Here is a 14,018-nt window from a genome sequence, read left to right on the forward strand (position 1 = left end):
AAGCAAAGTTAGAAAATGGGAATTCAGGGGCTGTAACTCCTTTAAATGATGTGGAATGCCATTCAGTCTCACATTCAGGGGCTGTAACTCTTTAAATGATGTGGAATGCCATTCATAGTCTCACATTCAGGGGCTGTAACTCCTTTAAATGATGTGGAAAGCCATTCATAGTCTCACATTCAGGGGCTGTAACTCCTTTAAATGATGTGGAATGCCAATCATAATCTCACATTCAGGGGCTGTAACTCTTTAAATGAGGTGGAATGCCATTCATAGTCTCACATTCAGGGGCTGTAACTCCTTTAAATTATGTGGAATGCCAATCACAGTCTCACATTCAGGGGCTGTAACTCCTTTAAATGATGTGGAATGCCAATCATAGTCCCACAGTCAGGGGCAGTAACTCCTTTAAATGATGTGGAATGCCAATCATAGTCTCACATTCAGGGGCTGTAACTCCTTTAAAATAATGTGGAATGTCATTCATAGTCTCATCAATATAAGATACACTACAGACAATCTTTGGTAAATTAACACCACAGAAACTCAAGTAAGTCTGATGGGTGATCAGGGGCCATAACTCTTCAAATCAAGAATCTCAAATTCTAGAAATAAAACTAATTCAAAGCCTCCTCAGTACAAAAACCCTTTGTGCAGAGAATTTTTATTTATTTCACTAAAACAAATATATGAAAAGGAGAAAAAGAAAAAAAAAACATTACGGTTATTCTAAATAATGGACAAATGTATGCATGGATAAAGAGACATGGTATGGTCACCTCAGTGATCATAATGACCTTACAATAATGCTATGTGCATAGCCCTGCTGCAAAAACTGAAGTCAGAATGACAAAGTATAAGGGGCCATATCTCTCGAAAATTATGTTACAGAATAATACAACTCAAATTTTGCAAAGTCTTATCTATATAAAGATTACAATTAATTTGGCTGAATCCAAGAATCCTTCTGAGCAGATGCTACAGAATCCAAAGTCAGAAGGATTGAAATCAGGGTCATTAACTCCTGCAGAAATCAGGGTCATTAACTCCTGCAGAAATCAGAAGTTAATTACCTTATCTCAGTGTATATCACATCCCCATTATGTTCAAGACATTAAATCCACATGACCTGCCAAGTCATGTGGTAGAGATGCACCATGAAGACACATATGTTCAGATAACACTGACATGTGACCTAGAGTTCAAAGGCTTATCCATGAGAGTGGTATATGGTTCATGTAATGAAAGGTCTGGCTGTAATGTGTAAATGTACAAGATTTAATGTTATTATTATTATCTCATATGTCTTAGAGCAAGTAAAACAGGAAAGTCACAAAATGAAGGAAGAAATGATGGAAGTATGCAATAAAAATTGATGGAAACAAAACAACATAATGTGACATTTACTTTACTTGAAATAAAGAGCAAAAGACTATATATTACGTATACTAGCAAAAGACTATATATTATGTATACTGGCTACCTGGCTGTTGTTGTACAGAATCACTCCTGTTCAATGGCTTTAAATGGGAAGGTACAGCTGTGGCACCAGTCAGTTTAAAGTCTGAAATTAAGTCCATCATGTATGTACATAATGAGTTGATATCATTCATATTTACTTGCAATAATTAAATGTAAAAAAAAGAAAAATTGTTTTATGCATAGATATATTTTTTTATCTAATTAAAAGTTTATTATTATTATTTTTATTATTATTATTATTATTAGTAGTAGTAGTAATGACCTATTTCAGGAATGTGCAACCTATGGCCTACATCCTGGTTTTATCCAGTTGTATTACATCATGGTTTTAAAGATGGTTGGCTGAGAACTACAACCTGGTTTTATCCAGTTGTATTACATCATGGTTTTAAAGATGGCTGGCTGAGAAAGTTGTGACCTACTGAATGAGAGTAGCCAGCTTCAAATGTAAGCAAACTTGAGGAAGCCACAGAGTTAGTTTTGTAGTTAAAATAAACCAGTAATTTGAACAAAGGCCTACTGAAAATAGTACTTATTACATCTGACTGAAATAGTACTTATTACATCTGACTGAAATAGTACTTATATAACTGAAATAGTACTATTACATTTGACTGAAATAGTACTTATTACATCTGACTGAAATAGTACTTATTACATCTGACTGAAATTGTACTTATTACATCTGACTGAAATAGTACTTATATAACTGAAATAGTACTTATTACATTTGACTGAAATAGTACTTATTACATCTGACTAAAATAGTACTTATTACATCTGACTGAAATAGTACTTATTACATTTGACTGAAATAGTACTTATTACATCTGACTGAAATAGTACTTATTACATCTGACTGAAATAGTACTTATATAACTGAACTAGTACTTATTACATTTGACTGAAATAGTACTTATTACATCTGACTGAAATAGTACTTATTACATCTGACTGAAATAGTACTTATTATATATAACTGAAATAGTACTTATTACATCTAACTCAAATAGTCCTTATATCCAGTTAACTGAACATTATTATATCTGACTGAAAAAAGTAGTACTTATTCTATCTAACTGAAATAGAACTTATTCCATCTGACCATCAGTAATTATCAGACTACTACTAGGGTCATCTACTATCCTACTTCTGGTGAATCTGAGCTTCACGACCTTAATAAAGATATAGGAACATGTGAATTGATTAGGTAATTCCTCCCACAATGCAACAAAATAAGAATGAATCCTGCTCCTGCCATTTACCATGAGGCTTACATTGCAGAAGGGTAAAATCAGAAGATGAACCAAATGTTACTTTCAGCTTCACTAAAGCTGATTTAAGATCATGTATCAAGCTAGTGATGCAGTAAATGCAAAGGATAAAAACATATCCAGTAATAACTGGTATTTATTTCAAAGTTCTCAATCCATTCCAATAAACATATATGACATAATTGTACATGAAGAATGGCTACAATCACTACTACTACTACTACTAACATCATCTTCACCAGCACTACAACCACTGGGACTGTAGTTATCATCATTAATATTGTTATGACCAAAAACTACAATACAATGCACTGGTGTTAGGTCGGTAATTTATCAAGTTCTCCTGATTGTCTTTCACTTCTCTCTCTGGATCATTACTATTTTTGCCTTGAAATTCTGAGTTTTTAAATAAGTACAATGTACACTCATTTAAAACTTGACCACTCTGGTTGCCTAGTGGTTAGAGTGTCCAACTCGGAAACAGGAGGTCGTGGGTTCGAACACCGGCTAAGTCATATCAAAGACTTATAAAAATGGTACTAACAGCTGCCTTGCTTGGCACTCAGCATTAAGAGGTTAGTGTCAGGATAATGTGACTGAGTGGGACATCATGCTACATGTCTGCAATATGATGCCCCAGTGCTAGACATCAATATAAACTGACACACTGCAGACATCATAGTAATATGACTGAAAAATTGTTAAAAGCTATGTTAAAAATCCTAATCACACACACACACACAAACACACACATTTTAAACTTAGTATCCCATAATTATAATGAATTAACAATAGATAGATAGATATACATGAAACTTAGTATCTCATAAATACAATGAATTCACAAAAGATAGATAAACAGACATATATGAAACTTAGTCTCATAAATACAATGAATTCACAAAAGATAGATAAACAGATATGAAACTTAGTCTCTCATAAATATACTGAATTCACAATAGATAGATAGATATATATGAAAATTTGTATCTATTAAATATAGTGCATTCACAAAAGATAAACAGATAAATATGAAACTTAGTATCTCATAGATATACTGAATTCACAATAGATAAATATGAAGAACAGGAAAATATTACCTTCAAACATTTTGGAGAATTTTTCTGCTGCTGCTGGGTTAGGGAGAGTTTTAACGAGGAGAGCTGCTGACTGCAAAAGTTGGAGAAAACAGTCATGCAAACAGAACAAATTGCACATGCCGAATGGTTGCTACAGAAACCAGAAACAGGTAATTTTACCAAAGCTACATTTTGTTTATATTTCATTTGCAGTTTGTTTGGATATCATGTGCATCCTGAATTGTAATACAGTCAAACCTGTCCTAATGGTCAGCTGAGTTCAGTGGTCATCTGGTCATAACATCCATTCTAATTCCCCCAGCAAATGGCCTATATCAATTTCCTGTATTTAAGGTAATACAGCCAAACCTGTCCTAATGGTCAGCTGAATTCAGTGGTCATCTGGTTATAACATCCATTCTAGTTCCCCCAGCAAACAGCCTATGTAATTCCCTGTATTTAATGTAATACAGTCAAACCTGTCCTAATGGTCAGCTGAATTCAGTGGTCATCTGGTCATAACATCCATTCTAATTCCCCCCAGCAAACAGCCTATGTAATTCCCTGTATTTAATGTAATACAATCAAACCTGTCCTAATGGTCAGCTGAATTCAGTGGTCATCTGGTCATAACAGCCATTCTAGTTCCCCCAGCAAATGGCCTATATAAATTCCCTGTATTTAATGTAATACAGTCAAACCTGTCCTAATGGTCAGCTGAATTCAGTGGTCATCTGATCATAACATCCATTCTAATTCCCCCCAGCAAACAGCCTATGTAATTCCCTGTATTTAATGTAATACAGTCAAACCTGTCCTAATGGTCAGCTGAATTCAGTGGTCATCTGGTCATAACAGCCATTCTAATTTCCCTAGCAAATGGCCTATATAACTTCTCTGTATTTAATGCCTTCTGTTGTCAGCAGCCAGGTGTCCTAATCAAACAGTGGTTCCACCATGCCTTAAGCAGTTACAGGAGTGTATCAGCAGTGACCACTCAAGTGACCAGGAGTGTGACCACTCAAGGTGTTCACATCAGACACTTTTTTGTTTCATGAGCAAGGCTTCTTTAGATTCAGGCATAATATGTGAACCACATTTTATTCTATGATACGGTTAAGATAACACTATCAAGGGTGAAGACTGGTCTGGGGGGAAAGATCCAAGGACAGAATTACCATTGCTTTTGTACCAGTATGACAGGTTTATTTCATTATCTTCAACTTTTACTGTATCAAACTCCATTTTATGTAAAATTATTTTAAATTGATTTTGTTTTTTTATCCTAATAGGATGAATCTTAATTGTTATTTCATGATTCTGAATCAAAGCTGTCCCTTATGAAGAAAGAAAAAAGCTGAGTAATGATACATTGTACTTGTGACATCCCTTACAGTTTATATGCTACTAAAACTGGATGCAGGGTAAGGATACATTGTACTTGTGACATCCCTTACAGTTTACAGCTACTAAAAATGGATGCAGGGTAAGGATACATTGTACTTGTGACATCCCTTACAGTTTACAGCTACTAAAAATGGATGCAGGGTAAGGATACATTGTACTTGTGACATCCCTTACAGTTTACAGCTACTAAAAATGGATGCAGGGTTAGGATACATTGTACTTGTGACATCCCTTACAGTTTATATGCTACTAAAAATGGATGCAGGGTTAGGATACATTGTACTTGTGACATCCCTTACAGTTTATATGCTACTAAAAATGGATGCAGGGTAAGGATACATTGTACTTGTGACATCCCTTACAGTTTATATGCTACTAAAAATGGATGCAGGGTTAGGATACATTGTACTTGTGACATCCCTTACAGTTTACAGCTACTAAAAATGGATGCAGGGTTAGGATACATTGTACTTGTGACATCCCTTACAGTTTATATGCTACTAAAACTGGATGCAGGGTAAGGATACACTGTACTTGTGACATCCCTTACAGTTTACAGCTACTAAAAATGGATGCAGGGTAAGGATACATTGTACTTGTGACATCCCTTACAGTTTACAGCTACTAAAAATGGATGCAGGGTTAGGATACATTGTACTTGTGACATCCCTTACAGTTTACAGCTACTAAAAATGGATGCAGGGTAAGGATACATTGTACTTGTGACATCCCTTACAGTTTACAGCTACTAAAAATGGATGCAGGGTTAGGATACATTGTACTTGTGACATCCCTTACAGTTTATATGCTACTAAAAATGGATGCAGGGTAAGGATACATTGTACTTGTGACATCCCTTACAGTTTACAGCTACTAAAAATGGATGCAGGGTTAGGATACATTGTACTTGTGACATCCCTTACAGTTTATATGCTACTAAAAATGGATGCAGGGTTAGGATACATTGTACTTGTGACATCCCTTACAGTTTACATGCTACTAAAAATGGATGCAGGGTAAGGATACATTGTACTTGTGACATCCCTTACAGTTTATATGCTACTAAAAATGGATGCAGGGTTAGGATACATTGTACTTGTGACATCCCTTACAGTTTACAGCTACTAAAAATGGATGCAGGGTTAGGATACACTGTACTTGTGACATCCCTTACAGTTTAAAGCTACTAAAAATGGATGCAGGGTTAGGATACACTGTACTTGTGACATCCCTTACAGTTTACAGCTACTAAAAATGGATGCAGGGTTAGGATACATTGTACTTGTGACATCCCTTACAGTTTACAGCTACTAAAAATGGATGCAAGGTTAGGATACACTGTACTTGTGACATCCCTTACAGTTTACAGCTACTAAAAATGGATGCAGGGTTAGGATACATTGTACTTGTGACATCCCTTACAGTTTACAGCTACTAAAAATGGATGCAGGGTAAGGATACATTGTACTTGTGACATCCCTTACAGTTTACAGCTACTAAAAATGGACGCAGGGTTAGGATACATTGTACTTGTGACATCCTTTACAGTTTATATGCTACTAAAAATGGATGCAGGGTTAGGATACATTGTACTTGTGACATCTCTTACAGTTTATATAGGGGCCCCGAGTGGCCGAGTGGTCTAAAGCGCTCTCCGTTACGGACCACTGCCATCTCACCTCTGTCTGCGTGGGTTCGAGTCCAAGGCTCGGCTAGCGTGGGTACGTGGGAAAGCCTGCCAGTAGCTTCTCGTGGGTCGGTGGTTCTTCCCTGGGTTTTTCAGGGTTCTTCCTCCACCATTAATACTGGCCGCCATGTATAGCCTATCATGTGCTGAAAAATGGCGTTAAACACTACAACAACAACAACAACAGTTTATATGCTACTAAAAATGGATGCAGGGTAAGGATACATTGTACTTGTGACATCCTTTACAGTTTACAGCTACTAAAAATGGATGCAGGGTTAGGATACATTGTACTTGTGACATCCCTTACAGTTTACAGCTACTAAAAATGGATGCAGGGTAAGGATACATTGTACTTGTGACATCCCTTACAGTTTACAGCTACTAAAAATGGATGCAGGGTTAGGATACATTGTACTTGTAACATCCCTTACAGTTTACAGCTACTAAAAATGGATGCAGGGTAAGGATACATTGTACTTGTGACATCCCTTACAGTTTACAGCTACTAAAAATGGACGCAGGGTTAGGATACATTGTACTTGTGACATTCTTTACAGTTTATATGCTACTAAAAATGGATGCAGGGTAAGGATACATTGTACTTGTGACATCCCTTACAGTTTATATGCTACTAAAAATGGATGCAGGGTTAGGATACATTGTACTTGTGACATCCCTTACAGTTTATATGCTACTAAAAATGGATGCATGGAGCTTATTCTCATTCCCTAATCATCAAGGATCTCTCACTGACTGTATTTTGATCTCACAGAGTTGGAGCAACTGTTTAATCCATCAGTTGTTTGAAGCGTGAACTCCTTTTTTCATGCCTAATTATACCAACTGCCCTAAAAAAAAGTCAGTTCTGTGTTTCACAGTCATAGTTAATGAGAATTCAAGGGACTTCAAAAACTTTATAAAAACTTCGACACATAGGTAATATTTAATGTTTGGATGAGAATTCAAGGGACTTCTAAAACTTTATAAAAACTTTGAACCATGTGACAATGATGAAAGGCAGTGATGATATAATGTACATGATGGATTAATGGGTGGATACAGTAATTTTGTGTGGAACCTTTAATTTTATTATTTTGTTTTTGCTAAATAGCTATATTAAATACACATACCTTGAAAGCATACTACTACTAGTACTACTACTAATTCTATGTGGTGCATAGTACATGCATTTAACATGAACCAAGCTTGAGAGCTGAATCTGCCTTCAGAGGTCACATATAGATAAGGCCATGTTGGTCTTATCCCATGGAAGGCTGCTGTAGACAGGTTGGACTGTATTTGAATTCCAGTCACATTTCATTTATCATCACATCATATTTCGTTAATATTCTCAGAAACGCATTTGGATTGTGTGTTTATTACTTCCGTCATTCCCTTTCATTGTCATGCACTTGAATCAAACAGAAATGGAATTAGGTAGGATTTTCCGATATTCAGTCTTAAAGGGAGAGAACTCTTATTAAGTTTGCTTCAATAAAAAAAGACAGCATTGAATTTAAAATTAATCAAAACAATTTAAACTAAAACAATATAATTTAAATAAATCAAAATATAATTGCAGCTGTATAGTAACTGCCAGCAAATAAATACAGCTGTTGAGTAACTGTTGGCTAATTTTGTTAATTAATTTGTTTAAAATTATTTGTGTACTAATACAACACCAATGATGCCATCACATGAATGGAAGTTGTTTTTCAACAAGAACAATATTACAGCATGTAAGGGGTAAAACATTGTCTGCCAGTGTAAAGGATCTGTTTTCCGTTTATAATACCAAGGGCTTTTGACTAGAGAAATTTATCTGCAACTTTATAAAAACTTTTAACATCTATCTATTCCTGAAATGCATTAACATTTTGTTTATCATTCATCAGTCTCGATTTGTAATCTCTATTTCCTCCATAATCTATTCATCTGCCTTCATTCTGCTTTCTGTTTTCATTCCATTTTTATTTCTCTGGTAAAATCACCTGCTTCAGATTCCATGTAAAATATATACCAAAAGAACAAAGCTCCATATGAAAATGTAAAATAAGGATAATCAAAAAGAGACAGTGTAAATAAGAATTACTTAGAAATGATCACCTCTCATTCCTTACCTACATATGCCACTGATTAATCTTCTCCAAAGGTAAAAATAATTAGATAACCAATATTTATGATATAATTTATTTTATTTTTAAATCATTAGAAAAAGCAATAATAACCAAAATAAAACCATCCACAAAAATATGGTTTACTCTATAAGGAAATATTCAATGCAAACCAAAACAAATATTCCCACTATTTTATGTTTGTTGCTTCCAAACCATTCACCCAATCCCCTAATCCAAGGGATGCATACAGAACATGAGACCTTTGTTATCATCTACTCACTACTGTTATGTATATGTCATTTAATTGTTCGTTTGTTAGTTGTTTGTTATTTTAATCCATTACATGCTATTGTAATGTAATATTGCTTACTGTATTTGATATTGTCCAGAATAGAGTTCATTTCTGTTTGGCCTGACTGATTTTTTATATTTTCTTTTTATTTTTGATGTAAACAACCAAGAGAAACATTGTACCTAGTTGCTGACCTTATTGCAAAATCAGTGACAGTTTTAGTAAACAACATTAAAAAAAAAAAATTATTATCCTTCTCAGAGTAAGAATAATTAAGTTGAGTCAAGGTCATACCTGGACTATGTGATAATTATTATATAACAAACTTCTATTTTTTCCAGAAGAATGAACTCTTCACCCCCATCCAGGAATCTGTTTTGCATTTTAGTTAGTCTCATAAATGATGTAATGATAAGAATTAAGTCAGTCACGCTTTAATCGCTGGAGACGTCAAGTTGTTTTATTTTGTGTCTGGTTTGGGCTGAGTTTTTATTTTCTTTAAATTATTGAATTCAATTGATTGTTTTTCCCTGCAAATACAAAAGTGCTCCGATAATTCTTGGACAAATACATTTACTGGAATTTATAAAGAATTAAAAAATTGGAATAATATTTTCTGTGATTCAACAAGAGACTGTTGACACATCAGTACAACACTGACTATTACAGATGTCATATCCTTCCATTTTAAATTTCCATCAGGATTTGAACTGAGATTCACTTAGAACTTTTTTCATTAATAGGACTTGTGTTTTAATTCTTGGATTATTTTTTGATTTAATTTGTAAAACTGTAAGTTCTTTTGTTCTCATTTTTTCACTTGTATTCATGGGAAATAGATTATTTGTTAAACTTTACAAAGCTTATTGTCTTCACTCTTTTCTGTTACTTAGTTTTAAGAGCATAGACTCGTAACAGAAAATTGGGGGCTTGTCCGAGATACAAATTTTGGCTAAAATATTTCAGAAAACTGTTTTTGAAATTTAAATTCCCTTAATATCAGAATTTTAAAATCCCATAATTTCATAACTTAGAAATGTTTAGTGAAATCAACAAGCTTATTAACAACGTCATCAAAAGTGGAGATTTTTCTTTCAAATCCTACCCATCAAAAGATACATTATTTGAAAAAAGATGAATTTTGCTTCAACTTGCAAGAAAATATGATCTTTCTGAGGCAAAAGCTTCTTTAATTAAGCAAGAGATATATTATTTGTTAAATTTTACAAAGCTTGTTGTCTTCACTCTTTTCTTTTACTTATTTTAAAAATATAGACTCATGTCACCATAGTGAAACAAATTATCAAATATTATCTCCCCTTAATCTCAGTAGCCAGAGTTCAGCTTAAAATAAGAGTCTATTAAACCTACATAAATGAACTCTGACCCCTACCCCCAATCTGCCAGGGGCTGCATCAAGGATTCAAAATTTCGTTGTCATCCACTTATCTTAATGAAACATGATTCCAAATATAATCTCCCGATCTCTCAATCCATGCTACTGGAGTTCTGGTTATAAAAAAACTGACTGATGGACAAATGGACAGACAGACAGATGGCTGGACATGGCCTACAATATAGCCAAAAAAGTGCAGAAATATTTAATACATTACTGGTAAAAGTTGTCTCTTTAGATCCAAAACTACTGTAAATAACTGTAGATGTCAATGGTATCAACAGAAAAGTGACAAAATAAAGCGCCATACTGGATAATAGTCATCTTTTTTTTAAAACAGTAAATGGTATATGTACATAAACTTTTAAACGAAGAACGACTGTAAAATCCCTATTTTTGTGGCACAGCAATTTTTTAAAGACTGATTCTTCTGTGAAAATAACAGACTGAATCGATGGATTAAATGATCTACAAAAATTTCATTTTTCATATACAAAAAGTAAGAAATTTGAGTGCCATGAAAACATATGGATTCACAGTATTACTGGATAAATGAGAGTGGCAAATGCAAAGACAAGAAGATATAACAAAGTTGAATCTTTTTTAACAGGGTTCTTCCTCCACCATTAGTACTGGCTGCCATGTATAGCCTATCTTGTGCTGAAAAATGGCCTTAAACCCTATAACAACAACAACAACAAATATATCTCATGTAGTACAAGACACCACAGTATGACATGGTCCCTTATACTAGGTGAATATGGTCCTGAATGTACCCCAGTAAAAGTGTCTCAATATAACATGGTTCATTATACTATGTGGGCATGGTCCTGAATGTACCCTTGTAAAAGTGTCTCAATACAACATGGTTCATTATACTATGTGGGCATGGTCCTGAATGTACCCCTGTAAAAGTGTCTCAATATAACATGGTCCATTATACTATGTGGGTATGGTCCTGAATGTACCCCAGTAAAAGTGTCTCAATATAACATTGTTCATTATACTATGTGGGTATGGTCCTGAATGTACCCCAGTAAAAGTGTCTCAATACAACATGGTTCATTATACTATGTGGGCATGGTCCTGAATGTACCCCAGTAAAAGTGTCTCAATATAACATGGTTCATTATACTATGTGGGCATGGTCCTGAATGTACCCCAGTAAAAGTGTCTCAATATAACATGGTTCATTATACTATGTGGGTATGGTCCTGAATGTACCCCAGTAAAAGTGTCTCAATATAACATGGTTCATTATACTATGTGGGTATGTTCCTGAATGTATCCCAGTAAAAGTGTCTCAATATAACATGGTTCATTATACTATGTGGGTATGGTCCTGAATGTACCCCAGTAAAAGTGTCTCAATATAACATGGTTCATTATACTATGTGGGCATGGTCCTGAATGTACCCCAGTAAAAGTGTCTCAATATAACATGGTTCATTATACTATGTGGGTATGGTCCTGAATGTACCCCAGTAAAAGTGTCTCAATATAACATTGTTCATTATACTATGTGGGTATGGTCCTGAATGTACCCCAGTAAAAGTGTCTCAATATAACATGGTTCATTATACTATGTGGGCATGGTCCTGAATGTACCCCAGTAAAAGTGTCTCAATATAACATGGTTCATTATACTATGTGGGCATGGTCCTGAATGTACCCCAGTAAAAGTGTCTCAATATAACATGGTTCATTATACTATGTGGGCATGGTCCTGAATGTACCCCAGTAAAAGTGTCTCAATATAACATGGTCCATTATACTAGGTGGATATGGTCCTGAATGTAACATAGTATGAAGTGTCGGGCCTTGGTATGAACGTTGTCCATATGACTTTGTTTTCATAGTGGGAATAATTGAGTATATGATTGTCAGAAGAGGAGCGTAAGTATCTTGCTGGTGTGTACACATGGGTGAGGTTGGATAGATATGTTGGACTAGAGTCCGTCAGTGAAACGTAGCACAGAGAACAAATTTTGTGTTCGATTCTGGATTGAATAGATAGCCAGTGTAGGGTACAGAGCAGCGGGGAGGTGTGCTCTGATCATGGTACTCTAAGTATGATCCGAGCAGCTGTGTTTTGAACTTTTTGAAGTTTTTGGAGTAGATATTGAGATGAACCAGACAGAATTGAGTTACAATAGTCCAGTCTTAAAAGTACTAATGAACACACAAGTGTTTTAGTGGCATCAACTGAAAGATATTTGCAAATGGAGCTGATGCGTCTCAGCTCAAGATATGCAGCCTTGCATATGTTCATGACACCTTGGTGCAATGTGAGAGTACTGTCCAGAGTAACACCTAAGTTTCGTACTGATTGTGTGAATTTAATGTTGAATGAAATCTGCAGACTCCATTTTGGAGAACAGAGATTACAACCTAGTTACTTTAAATAGCAGATTATGACCAGATCTTAAACACCTTCCACATGATCTGATGTAGTGGTCATTCACAGCAATGAATGTAGTATCTAATTTGGAGTTTTCCCCAAAGGTGGTGCTACACCAACCTACTCAAAATGGCCGATGTTTACAGCAGGTGTTGAAGGCACTCCATGAGAATGGTGAAGAGGCATCAAAACATGCTTCCATGTGAATTGGGTAGAGGTGTCAAAAATCGCTTCCATGTGAATTGGGTAGAGGTGTCAAAAATCGCTTCCATGTGAATTGGGTAGAGGTGTCAAAAATCGCTTCCATGAGAGTTGGGTAGAGGTGTCAAAAATCGCTTCCATGAGAATGGAGTAGACGCATCCAAAAGTGCTTGCATGTGGTAAAGGGTTATACCAGGTGGGTGTGGTCATGAATGTAACCCATTATAAAGTGTCTCAGTATAACATGGTCCCTTATTTCTAAGTGGGTGTGGTCATAAATGTAACCCAGTATAAAGTGTCTCAAGTGGGTGTTGTCATGAATGTAGCCCAGTATAAAGTGTCTCAAGTGGGTGTTGTCATGAATGTAACCCAGTATAAAGTGTCTCAGTATCACATGGTCCCTTATTCTAGGTGGGTGTGGTCATAAATGTACCCATATAAAGTGTCCCATATAGTATAGTCATGTATCCCCAATACACTGATTAACAATATTATGTGTAATTTACTCCATTATAGACCGCTCCTGTGGCCTAGTGGTTAGAGCACCTGCCTCGGATGTGGGAGGTCGTGGGTTCGATCCTCAGCCAAGTCATAACAAAGACTTACAAAAACGGTACTAACAGCTGCATTGCTTGGCGCTCAGCATTAAGAGGTTAGTGTTAGGACTGGTCAGCCTGGT

The 14,018-nt window shown here is 35.4% G+C and overlaps 1 protein-coding gene across 2 annotated transcripts in view; it reads right to left on the reverse strand.

The window, feature by feature from the left end:
- The window catches only part of LOC149803948 (uncharacterized), a 130,066-nt gene that overhangs the window by 55,100 nt on the left and 60,948 nt on the right, over positions 1-14,018 (reverse strand). For both annotated transcript variants that reach the window (XM_089953766.1, XM_089953764.1), the window contains 2 exons: positions 3,857-3,926; positions 1,484-1,564 (listed from right to left, as the gene is read on the reverse strand). In XM_089953766.1, the coding sequence (XP_089809892.1) occupies positions 1,484-1,564; positions 3,857-3,926 (151 nt within the window). The remainder of the gene's footprint in view (positions 1-1,483; positions 1,565-3,856; positions 3,927-14,018) is intronic.

This window comes from Sinohyriopsis cumingii, chromosome 3 (genome assembly GCF_028554795.1).
Source record: "Sinohyriopsis cumingii isolate HCF-2022 chromosome 3, ASM2855479v2, whole genome shotgun sequence".
Classification (NCBI taxonomy): Eukaryota; Metazoa; Mollusca; class Bivalvia; order Unionida; family Unionidae; genus Sinohyriopsis; species Sinohyriopsis cumingii.